General features: G+C 37.4%; 1 protein-coding gene across 1 annotated transcript; it reads right to left on the bottom strand.

Annotated features, from left to right (window-relative positions):
- Positions 1 to 737: 737 nt before the first annotated feature.
- Positions 738 to 6,874, bottom strand: LOC143640192 (prorelaxin H2-like). The gene is made up of 2 exons (XM_077108088.1): positions 6,682 to 6,874; positions 738 to 937 (listed from the first exon to the last, which is right to left on the bottom strand). The coding sequence occupies exons 1-2, from the start codon at positions 6,872 to 6,874 to the stop codon at positions 738 to 740; spliced, it is 393 nt and encodes a 130-aa protein (XP_076964203.1).
- Between the last annotated feature and the right edge of the window lie 6,340 nt (positions 6,875 to 13,214).

Raw genomic sequence — 13,214 nt, 5'->3', positions numbered from 1 at the left:
AGCTATGTTATTTACTTTTCTACCAAGTTTTCATATTACTCTACAATTGTTTTGGTTAAAAGAATGGTTTGTAAGTTATAAAACATTAAACATAAACTGTCTTTCCTTACTGAGTTAGTTCTATAATATATATGATACTGAGTTGCTTATTCTCTACTCTATATTATTATCTATCCATTTATCTCCTTTAAAAATTATTTTTGTCTCTCAACACCTACACCGGAGAATATAACCTTAGTTTGTATGTACTTAACTAAATAAAGTTGAGACAGTGTTCAATCTGATTGCTTCCAATGAATGATTCAATAAGACATAAAAGTATTTCAAAATTAAGAGAGTCAAATCGTTGTGGTTATAGGTATATCTAATCTAAGAATTGATGTCAATAAATGCATTTGGTCCACTTTATGCAACTCCTGTTAGGCATTGCATTAAAATGAGTTATCTGTAAGTAAAGTGACAAAGATTGAAAACAAAATTAACTAATGTAACTAAAAAGCAATAATGTAATCAGATTGTAAAAAAAAAAAAGACAAAAAGATTTTCAGCACAAGAAGTTTTTTTTCTCAGAAACTACAATAATGCAAAGACATTTCCTTTTACATCAAGTGAAAAAATCAAATAATACTATTCATTTCTCATATTCTAATAATCATGCAGTCAGAAAGAGATATCAGTAAAAATTTCATCAAGAATACATGTGAGCATCAGGTAAGATGTGCACAATTAGCTTCATTTTAGCAAAATTCAAGTATAGATCTTCTGGTACATTTATGTTGGCAACATTTCTCACTCATCGCATCTTCATTGATCTGTCGCTTTTTTCGGGATTGAGTATTCAAGCTTAAATATTCTAATTTTGGAAGGCTATTTTCTGCTTCCCCTTGTCTATTGTGAATAATATCCTTCAACTCTTCAGGACTAGGCTTTGAATCCTCTATTGCAGGTTCTTGTCATTGTAGCTCTAATGACAATGGAAGCCTCTCAGATGGTGTTGCCCTCAGCTGCTGTGGCGAATTAGGACTGAATCCCAACATCATATTGAAGGCACCTGCATCTTCACTGAGGGAGGATGGCATGATATCTATTAAGTTTAAAAAAATAAGTAGGAAGGGGAAGAAAATATTGATGTCAAGAATCATCAGGAAAACTGTAAATGTAAGAAGAGACAAAAACAAAGGCATTTCCTCAATATACTTGAACAGTGAACAAGAAGCAACAAGTATCCTGCTATCTAAGCAACCTGGTTTCCTTGTATCTGAATAGCTTAAAGTACTATAATCCTGTCAAAGTTCTGCTTTACTCCACTTGGTCCTCTGTCACCTCTTTTACTCATCATCCCCTCTTTGCTTTTATCATGATACTTTTCACCCTTTGACATTCATCTCTCATATTTCTGATGTCATGCTGTTCATTGAATCACTAATTTAAACAAAAGAGGGAATTTTTTTTTCCTTTGGTACCAGGGATTGCATCCAGAGGCACTTAACCACTAAACCACATCCCAACATCATTTTGAAGGCACCTGCAGCTCACTGCAGCCTCCACCAGTTTTTACTCTCACCCCATTGCCATGGTCACATATTAGTTACCATTTGTCATCTTACTTTAACCTTTGTGGTTCAAGCAGTGGAAAATATATTTTATACATAAGAGCCTAATCAAAGTGGGACAGAAAAGATGGATTGGAGGTACCACATTAAAAGAAAATTTGCATTGAGGCAGAGTCACATTAAATTGCTTAGGGCCTTGCTATGATACTCAGGCTGGCTTTCAACTGGTGATCCTCCTGCCTCATCCTTCCTAGTTGCTGGGAGTACAACTGTGTGCCAGTGCTCCATGCTGGATTTTGATTTTTTATTTTAGTAATTTTTCCATTACTAAAAAATTTTGACTTATGAAAGTAACCCTTAAAGAGGACCATAATAACCTTAACCTATCCAATCTCATGGTGGCAAGCCACTGCTTCAGAATAAAGTTTAAAATGAGGAATTTCCAAGAGCTCTGATATATTTAGCTGAGGATATGTCTCTGACATCCCTCACACATCTCTTTAGCAATCACTTTTCCCCAGACTATCTACTCCAAGTCAATAGACTTTGATATTGAAAACAGAAACAGGTTAAAAGAACACAAACAAAAAGCAAATACAAAGCAATCTCATCTTCCCTAGTTTGAATTAGTAAATTCCAAGATTCTGTAGTATTCCTTATAACTATTATACAAGAATTACGAAATGAATGGCATTATATCAATCTCTGACAATATAGAAAATAACTTTAAATCATACTTTAAATCCCATAAAGAAAAGTAATCGTGCAGTGCTGCGGACTGTAGCCCCAGAGTAGCGCCTGCTCTGCTGCACATGGAACTGCGCTGCGACTGCCAGGGACTGTCCAGAGGAGCGCACGCAGCCACAGCTAACACACACAGAACAGGGAAATGTGGGACACATGGATTTGGAATATGAATTCATGTGAAAAACCGCTTTGGGGGTGTGAATGTGATTTCTGATTAAACTGGATTGGAATAATTTTCAAAATGTGTATGTGGGGGGGGTGGGGGGATAGGCGTGTTTTCTTTTTAAATTTTGCATTTGACTTAAAGTGCCATGAGAAATTTGTATATTGCAGGGTGATCCTAGCCACCTCCTTAATTTGGGTACTGTTGGATACGTTCTTGCTGCTTTACTTCAGTGAATGCAACAAATGTGATGAGAAAAAGGAGAGAGGACTTCTTGCTAGGGATGTTCTAGAGCCATCACAAAAACCTCATGAAGGTCCTGGAGAAATGGGAAACCAGTTGTCATTCCTAAAGAGGATCAAGAAAAGATGAAAGAGATGTTTAAAATCAATCAGTTCAATTTAATGGCAAGTGAGATGATTGCACTCAACAGATCTTTCCCAGATATTAGTTTAGAAGGGTGTAAAACAAAGGTGTATCCAGATAATCTTCCTACACAAGTGTGGTGATTGTTTTCCATAATGAGGATTGGAGCACACTTCTGTGAACTGTCCATAGTGTCCTTAACCGCTCACCAAGATGCATGATAAAAGAAATTGTTCTAGTAAATGATGCCAATGAAAGAGACTTTTTGAAAAGACCTCTAGAGAATTATGTGAAGCAACTAAAAGTGTGGGCTGTTTATATAGCTCAGTTGGTAGAGAGCTTGCCTAACATGCACAAGGCCCTGGGTTCAATCCCTAGCTCCACAAAAAATAAAAAATAAAAATAAATAAAAGTGCCAGTTCATGTAATTTGAATGGAATAGCATTCTGGATTGATCAGAGCTAGATTGAAAAGAGCTACAGTGTCCGAAGGCCAGGTAATCAATCACCTTCTTAGATGCTCATCACCAGTGCACAGTGGGGTGGTTGGAGCCTCCCTTAGCAAGGATCAAACATGACAGGAGAAAAGTGATATATATGTCCTATCATTGATGTGATCATCAATGATACTTTTGAGTACATGGCAAGCTATGATATGACCTATGGTGGATTCAACTGGAAGCTCATTTTTTGCTGGTATCCTGTTTCCCACAGAGAAACGGACAGAAGGAAATGATCGGACTCTTCCTGGCAGATCACCTACAATGGCAGGAGGCCTTTTTCCAATAGATACAGATTATTGTCAGGAAATTGGAACTTATGGTGCTGGAATTTATATTTGGAAAGGAGAAAAACTAGAAATTTCCTTTAAGATTTGGCAATGTGGAGGAACTTTGGAAATTGTCACTTGCTCACATGTTGGACATGTGTTTTGGAAAGCTACCCCATCCATATCCATTTCCAGGAGGCATAGGGCAAATGATCAATAAAAATAACAAACAACTTGCAGAAGTATGGTTGGATGAACTCAGGAATCTTTTCTATCTAATTTCTTGAGGTGTGACAAAGGTAGATTACGGGGATATATCTTCAAGACTTGGTCTAAGACACAAACTAAAATACAAACATTTTTCTTGGTACATAGAAAATATTTACCCTGATTCTCAGATTCCACATCACTATTTTTCATTGGGAGAGATACGAAATGTGGAAACAAATCAGTGTTTAGATAACATGGCTAGAAAAGAAAATGAAAATGTTGGAATTTTTAATTTTCACGGTATGGGAGGCAATCAGGTTTTCTCGTATATTGCCAATAAAGAAATTAGAACAGATGACCTTTGCTTGGATGTTCCCAAACTTAATGGCCTCATTACCATACTCAAACGCCACCACCTAAAAGGCAACCATCTCTGGGAGTATGATCCAGTGAAATTAACCCTACGGCAAGTGAGCAGTAATCTATGCCTGGATAAAGCCACATAAGAGGACAGCCAGGTGCCCAGCATTAAAGACTGCAATGGAAGCTGGTCCCAGCAGTGCCTTCTTCAAAATATCACCGTTCCAGAAATATCCTGAGACCAAATTTTTTAAAAAAGAAAAAAATAAGAATTGAATGGGCTACCTCAGCATGCGTTTCTGGCACATTCTTAAGTAGCAAAAAAGGAAAAGTGTTTTCCTCCTCTATAGGATGTGAGGTTTATCAGCCATTAAAATTCAGACTCCTCTAGCTTTTCACTTCCTGTCCAAGGACGTGAAACTGCATAGTAGTGAGACTTGCACACTGATGCTTACAAGATTGAAACAGTCTCTCATCAAGAATCATGGAAAAGAATATTCAGACAACAAAATAGTGTACAAAATGTGCTTTCTAGAGCGCTGCATCTTTTATGGTTTGCTTGCACATCAGTAATTTCTGCTGTGTGCTATCAATGAAGAGATTACCAAAATGTTTTTTTGCTGATTAGAACTGGGAGCCAGTATATTAATTATTGACATAAAAGCAATTAAAAAAGAACTGGAATCAGATTCAGAATCATTAAAACAACATTTAAAAACTATTTTAAACAGGGGTAAACAAAATTAAAACAGAACTATGAGAAATACAATTTGGGGCTGGGGATATAGCTCAGTTGGTAGAGTGCTTTTCTAGCATGAACAAAGCCCTTAGTTCATTATCCAGGACCACAAAAGAGAGAGAGACAGACAGAGAGAGAGAGAGACAATTGAAGAGAGAGAGAGAGAGAGAGAATACAATTTGTTACAGTATGATATCAAATTTCTATTTAGATTTTATACCTCAGGAAAATAATACCTCAGGGAAAAATAACTGATTCCAATGACATTCATTTTGTTTTCATCTGTGATAGTCATGGATGCTTTTATTTTCCTTGGGGTGCTGTCAACAAGCTGGGAGAAAAAGCTCTTTGAACATAGTTTTAATTTCTTTCTATAGTATTTTTGTTTGATTTGTGGGCTGTTAGAATTGTGATTTTTAATTGCCTTCTAAAAAATGGAGATTCGACATGATACCTGGTCTCATTTGAACAAGTTAGACATCTCAGTTGTTCTTGGGTCAACAGGCTGACAATCCCAGTCTTCTGTCTCTCATATTCTCTCTCTTCTCTCTCTCTCTCTCTCTCTCTCTCTCTCTCTCTCTCTCTCTCTCTCTCTCTCTCTCTCTCTCTTTCTCTCCAGACTCAGAGGTGCTTCTTTGTCAAGTGCATACTGAGATTAGATTATTGAATTGTAGTGTTGATCTGCTATTGTTTTTAAATAAAATTTGACTGAAAATGTTCAATTGGCAGTTTTTAATAAGTTATCCAAAGAAGTGCAGCTCTTGATCCATATTAATTGTTGGTAATTGAGCTTGCTTTCTCTGGATTTAATAGAACCCTCTATGGGTTTTCATTGCTTCTTTAACTTGGCTTCCATTTAATCTTCCTAAATGCTTTAGAAATAATAAACATATTTTTAAACCAATCCATATTTGAGCTGTTCCTAGTTCTGAGATTTTGCTTTAAAAAATGTATTCATTGCAATTTCTAAAACTAGAAAGCAACAATAAAATCTTCAGCTTTCCTGGTCTAAGAAGCAAGCTTCCCTTTTCCCTGGTGTCCTTTATGTTTTTTCTGTACTCATCGAGTCATTTTTGTTTCTCTTCCATCACCTCTGTCACAGTTGAACTACGAGACCTATTTCAAAAGGTGGGGAGGCCAGGCTCCCACCACAAGGTACATTCAAAGGGAGTGGAGGTAATCTTCGTGGCATAGGCCACTGCCAGTTTTTGACAAGGAGGATAGTCACTAATTCTAAGACACTTGCTGTATCACTTTTCAGGACCCCAGCAGAGGCCTCACCATGCTGCAATGTATCCTTTGGTACACAAACTAGAAGATAACCAGCTCACCAGATCACTTTTTGCCCTCTTTCCTTTGAATAGGAGATGCTCCACCTAGGAGCTAGGTTACCATCATGCCTGCCATCTGACCTACTCAGCTTTTCCTATCTCCTGCTGGAAGTTGTGCAGCATCACCTCTTCTGTGGCTTCCCCCATGTCTCCACAGTGTTGACATGGTACCAGGTGAAAAGAATACCAAGTGTCTCTTAGATGAGGCTTTTTGCTATTCTTGCATTTCTCCTCCCTCTGGCAAGATTCCCTTCAAGGTTCTTTCAATAAAAGCAAGTTACAAAGGAAAGGTTCAAGCTTTGGGCAACAAACACCACTAGCAGGATGACATCTCAAACTTCCTGAGTCCCCTTTGGATAGGTTGTCAGGCCCATAGCAACCAATGGGAAGTGATGGGCCACTGGTGGCGAATGGGGGAAGACCAAAGCAGACCAAAGCTCTCACCTGCAGATCTCCAATGGGGATATCTCACTGGCCTGTTCCTGGTCACCTGGCCACAAATGATGATCAGTTCCCGGACTAATTGGTGACCGCATATCTGAACCGCCTCTTCCCACCATCCTGGTGGGGTTGCTGTGGAAACTTGGCTCAGCAGCAGCCAGATTCCTAGGTGGTGGATCAAGAACAGGTGAGACATCTGGGCCTTTTTTCTTGGCACTGGCAGCCTTTCTCTAGAGAATGCAGCAGATCTCACCCACAGACCTGAGCCTGTGCAGCTTCCCTGCTGCAGCCTGCTTTTCCTACCTGGCTCCACCAGGCTTTTATATTCTCTGGGCTCTTGCTCAGCTCTTGAGCCAATGGTCCCAGCTCCACCCTTTCCCCACCCACCTCCATGGAATTGACTCAGCTCCAGTTCACCCTCCCCATCGTTCCTCCATTATCCCATCCTATTGCCCTAGGCCTTTTTACTGAACTTTTCTTCTCTTTTCTTACCTTCAAACCATTTGGTGTACTAAAGTTATTCTCCATTTGCAGCCTTTCCTTTATATAGAGCAAGAAATGACTGTTACATTGAATTCCATCACCAAAAATAAAGTAGTATCTTCTTAGAACCCAAAGTTTTCCAGCAAGCATATTTGCCACACTATCTTCTAGCCTAAACAATATTAGTTAGATAAAATAGTGTGTCAAATATAGTATATCTGATATATCAAAAATAATATATCTGGTCTCAACCCATAAAAATATGATGAATTAATGGATAAATTGTTGACAGGAGGGAAAAAAAAGCTTCCCATCTTACTGTGAATCCTAGTTAAAACACACACACACAATAGGTTTGTACAGTCAGTCTTAACTTTATAACAGATATTCTTCATGGGATTTGCCTTCTCCTCTGAGAGACATCTTGATTGTAACTGATATTATAATGTAAATATTGTAATGTGAGATTATATTCTGTATTTTGATAGATTGGAGAAAAGAGAGAGAGAGAGAGAGAGAGAGAGAGGTGGCAGATGGCGGTGAAGAATGAACAAACACAAAAAGAAATGAAGAGAAGTGAAATCCCACAATCTAGGAAAAATATTATGGTAACATGTTTTAGCACACAAAAAAATGTGCTTTTTCCTTACTGTAAATCTATGTTTGCTGCATTTGATAAGAGTTGACCTTTTAGATCTTTATTTTAACTTTTAAAATATTCAATAGAGTTTCTGGTCATATGCTCATTAAACAACACTGCTAGATGTCCAGGGAAGTTTTATGTGAAAATATGTTCAGGTTTTTTTCCCAACAATTCATATGTTTGAATGCATAACCTACTCAGATGTATTAGCTCAGTTACAATTCAACAGGGCCCAATTAACATTGGTCAAATGTTAAGCACTGTACAATTATTAAAGTCATACCTGATAAAAAATCATACCTGATGGAAGCTGGAATGGTTAGAAGCATTGCTGTTTTAAAAGGGGGATTTCGTGAAGTCAAGCATTTAAGAGAGTCTTCTCAAAATTGAAGTTTAGAAGTATTTGGGGGGAACAGGGATTAAGAGTCCTTGCAAGAATAATCCATTTGCAAATCTGTCTTCCAAAGGAATCACTCATTGCATAATATAATTTCCACTAATGTTTTAATTTTTAATGTGCATTGTTTAGATGAGGTGCTTAACAGTCCATCTTGATTTGATATTTATACAGGGTAAGTGAAGTGTCAAGTTTCAATCTTCTGCGTGTGCTGTTTCCCCAGTACCATTTATTGAAGAGACTGGCTTTTTTCCAATGTGTGCTTTTGGCCCTGTTATCAAGAATCAGTTCTCCTGAGGTGTAAGTGTTTATTTCTGGGATATCTATTCTATTCAGTTGGTCTATGTGTCTGTTTTCATATAAGCACTGTGCTGTTTTGGTTACTGTGGTTTTGTAGTATGTCTTAAAATCACATACTGCAATGCCTCCAGATTGTTCTTTTTGTTCAAGATTGCTTGAGCTATTTGTTCTTCCATATGAATTTTATGATTGTGTTTTCTAGTTCTCTGAAGAATGTCATTGGTCTTCTGATGGAGATTGCATCAAATCTTAAGTCACTTAGTGTAGTATGGACATTTTAACAATATTAATTCCTCTAATCCGTGAGCATGGGAGGACTTTCTACTTTTTTTTCAATCTTCACTTTCTTTTGTCAGTATTTTGTAATTTTTATTGTAGAAGACTTTTGCTTCCTTAGATATAGTGATTCCTAGATTCTTTTAGTTTGTTTCTGTATTTTCATTGCTGACATAAATGAAGTAACTGTTTTCATGATCTCTCATCAGCAAATTTGTTACTGGTGTTTAAAAATCCTACTGATTTTTGCATATTGATTTTGTATCCTTTTTTGAATTGTTTCACTTCTTATAGTCTTTCAGTGGAGTCTTCAGGTTTTTCTATACCTAGAATCATACCATCTACAAACATATAATTTAACCTCCTGCCCTCCTAATCAAATTCCTTTAATTCTTTCTGTAGTCAAATTGCTCTGGCTAAATCTTCCAATACTCTTTTGAGTAGTGAGAGTGGATATCCTTGTATTTTTCTATATCTTAAAGGAAAGGCTTGTAGCTCTTCCCATTGACTCTATAGCTGTCTATGATTTTGTCACATACTACCTTCCTTGTGTTGTCATACGTTCTTTCTATACTTAATTGTTCAGGGATGTTATCATGAAGAGATGTTGAATTTTATCTAATGCATTTTCTGCCTTCGTTGAGATAAAATCTCACTAACAGACTGGCCTTGAACTTGTAATCCTCCTGCTCCAGCCTCCCAAGAAACTGGGATTATAGGCATGTGCCACCATACCTGGTTAAACAAATTTTGAGAATGAGTGTCCATTCTTCTCAAACTGTTCCAAAGAATTAAAACAAAGGGAAATCTTCCAAACTCATTCTACCAGACCAGCATCCTTCTAATATCAATAGGAGACAACACACACACACACAAGAAAAGAACTATAGGCCAATATCTATATTTATCAGAAATATTGGCTTATAGTTTTTCTATGTTCTGTCCTTGTCTCAACAAAATACTAACAAATCAAATCTAAAGGCCTATCAAAAATGTAACTCATCATTTCTAAAAGAGATTTATTGCAAGGATATAAGGATGTTTCAAATACATAAATTAGTATTAACTGAATCAACAGAATAAAGGAAAAAACTCATATGATCAGCTTTCACAAACCTTCCTTATCATATTTCAAATAGCCAATATCTCTAAACCAGTGACTTGTATATATTCCACAGGAATTTCTTAACATTTTTTGAAAATTTCACCAAGCTACCTAGATTTCCAGTACTTCTGAGGACATGCTTTCATCCTGAATTATGTTCTCTTAACAGTAAAAAACACGTCTAGGCCAACTCAAGGTCAAGATCTATTCTACCTGCACAGAATATCAATTTGCCACAGAATTTTGCTGAGTACAGATGAGAAGTACATTAAAGAAAAAATAATAATAACATAAAATAAATTAACCAAGGTTAGCACTCCATCATTCAACCCCATGACACTATTAAACTAGCAGTTGTGGACTAGAATTATCGTGCAAGCCTCAGAATTAGTAATGCCACTGAGTCCCTATCAGTGGAATATAGGCTTCCAGTTGCTTTTATTCTAGGCATAATGATTTGTGCTAAGCCAAATCAGCTTCTTAACTGTCATTAAAGTGGCTGCCAGAAGAACAAGTTAATAAAACAAATTAAAGGTCTGTAAGGACATCCCACTGCTAACCTTAGTATTTGGAGCAGAAATAGGAGGTTCAAATTCAACAAGTCGGTAACTGAACCTTGCCAACAAATCTTGATCTATCTTCCACTGGTAGCACATGAGTCAGCTCACTCCCTTCATGAAAACTGTTCTTCCTTGACGCCATTCTTACTTTATAGACCTGTCTCACACCCCCAGTTCCCAACCACTCTTGGATTCCTGGTATACCTGGAGCCCAAGTATGCTCCAGTCTTCATAAACCACATGGACTGACCCAAAGTTTCCAGAAGAAAAAACAGTGGAGGTGCTAAATAGTCAGCCTTGAGGGAAATACTAAAAATGCTTTCTTCAACTTAGACAATTGGTGATATACACGATATTTCTGAAATCTCCTGTGGGCATCCACATGACCAAACTCTAGGGAGAACTACTTATCCTATTATAGAATAGACACATCCCAAGGCCAAAAGATACCACACTGCCGAATAAGAGACTTTAATACTAATTTCTCAGGAAGAGTTTCTTCTTTACCTGGAATGGTGGAAGAGAAAAAATATCTAGGCTCTAGCTAGTATCTGTAGGTTAACAAATTTGAACATGCATGTATTGACATTGTTCAAGTCTATAAATTATATTGTTAATTTATATGGTTCATACTTAGGTTACACTGGTTGTAGATTATTTTTGCAATATGAGTCTGCACATTCCCCATCCTCTCTAACCTTTGTCCTCCTTTTAAAATCTAAAACATTAATGTGATTTTTCTAAATAGCAATCTGGTATTTGTGCATTCAAATATTTATAGAGAATACTCTATAAAACCAAACCAAGCTATTCAAAATTATGCTAAGACTTAACCAAAGTCACATTTCTTAAAAAGATGCACAATTAACACAGTCTTGCTGTAACAATATTATGGGAAAAGGAGTATAAGAAAGGATTACAGAGACTAAAGTTTATATCAAGAGTTTTCTTTTGCTATTGCACATTTATTCTGTACATTTTTTATGTTATACTTTTATTTAATAAAATAAATATAAATAAATATAAACTGTAATAAATATCCATTCAAACAAAGAAAAAACATTGCATTAATACAAAAGTCAACATGCTATCTAGACCAATTTGCTTATCCACTCTCTTGGCAGTTTGGCCTCTCCAGGGTCAGGTATTATCGCAGAGTCTCTGCCATCACTTCAGGAAAATTAGGTGATAACAAAGAAGATGAAGTTAAAAATGAAGCTGCTTTAATGATGCTACTTGAAACCTCCAGGAGAGTTTGCAATATAAGTGTCCAAGTCTTCTCCTTATTTACCCGCTGTACTACCACACTAGCTTACTCCCTCCACTCCCATATTTAAAAAAAAATAAACTCTCATTTTCTTCAAAAGAAAAAGTGGACTATTTGGTCCAGAAAATCCAAAAGGCAAGCTTTAAAAACACCAAGAAAGTATCACCTTATTGGGCATGAAATCCTTCTCTGGTCATCCTTCTCTGGGGCAATAAGATTTTGGAGATTTCCTCATTAGCCTGGTAGATGACCAAGCATAGTATCTCTCCAAAGCATGGCCAGAGAGTACTTCAGTCTCCCAAAGTGCTACCGTATTCACCCCCACTACATGCTTTTCAGTCTTAAGTAATAAGCCAAAAAATACATTGTCATTCACTGCAGTTGACAATTTGTAGCCCTGCCATATGCATTTGAGGGTTGTAAGGTGCTGCTTGAGAGCAGCACCATTTCCCTACTTCTTTGTGTGGTAGTAAGTTTCCAATTCTCCACAGTTTCCTCAAGATTTAGTGCCAAAATTAGAAGCAGATCCTGCCTAGGCTGTGTCCTCTTAAAGGTGATGGAGACAAAGTAACACTTTATGGTCTGCAATAACCAGCCCACTCCTCTTTTCCAACGCAGTGAAAGTGAAGGAGGACCCAGTCACTGAACTAACTTCATTTTGACTCCATCTTGTCTTTGTAACTCTTTTTACCTCTCCTGAGTTCTCCTGAGCCATTCTCTTCTAGAGTGATGTTGGATTCCAGGGACAAAAAAGCTCTAACAAACATCTTGTGACATTAGTCAAAACTATGTGCAAAATAATGGCAACTTTCCTGTGGTAACAAGGCCACATGTGACAGGACTCCTCCTGACAAACCCTGAGATAATGATGAATCAGACCACACCTAAACAAGATCACCTGCTTTGGTAGCTCTGCAAACCATCCAACTATGCAAACCCCAACCTTTTCCCACAATCCCTTTCAATCAAACCTTCAACTCATTGTCATCCCCTCAAACTCAGAGTTTAGAAATGGGTCGCCCTTATCTCCCCAGTATAGCTATATTGAACCAAGCGCCTTTTCTTTTTTCCACCATTACTTTTCCATTTAGTTCTGCTTTAAGGCAAGGGGCAAGACCTGATTTATTGGATCCCCAGAACCAAGCCTCCGGTCTAGGACTGGTACAAAGGTCTTGCACAGTGAAGGAGCTGTGCTCTGCAGTGGACCAGGGAACCAGATCATGACTGTGGAAATCTCCCCAGAGGAGCAGTTCTCAGTCATTCACCCAACTTAAGCCATAAGGCTTGTGTGTGTTACTTAAGGCTTGGATTTAGCTGTTCCAGATTTGTAGGCATCAACACCAATAGGAAACAAACAGATGTGAACAGTGAGAACATAAGTTAAGGGGATAATTCTATGAACTGGGTCTACTGTGCTGATCCCACATGTTTTCTTTAAAAAGCAATTCACCTGTAGCCCTGCCTACCTGAAGTCAATAGAACATGCTAAATTCCTCAACAATAAA

This window comes from Callospermophilus lateralis, chromosome 2 (assembly GCF_048772815.1).
Source record: "Callospermophilus lateralis isolate mCalLat2 chromosome 2, mCalLat2.hap1, whole genome shotgun sequence".
Taxonomy (NCBI): Eukaryota; Metazoa; Chordata; class Mammalia; order Rodentia; family Sciuridae; genus Callospermophilus; species Callospermophilus lateralis.
The sequence above is the reverse complement of the archived record's forward strand: the minus strand, read 5'-3'. Positions and strand labels throughout refer to the sequence as shown.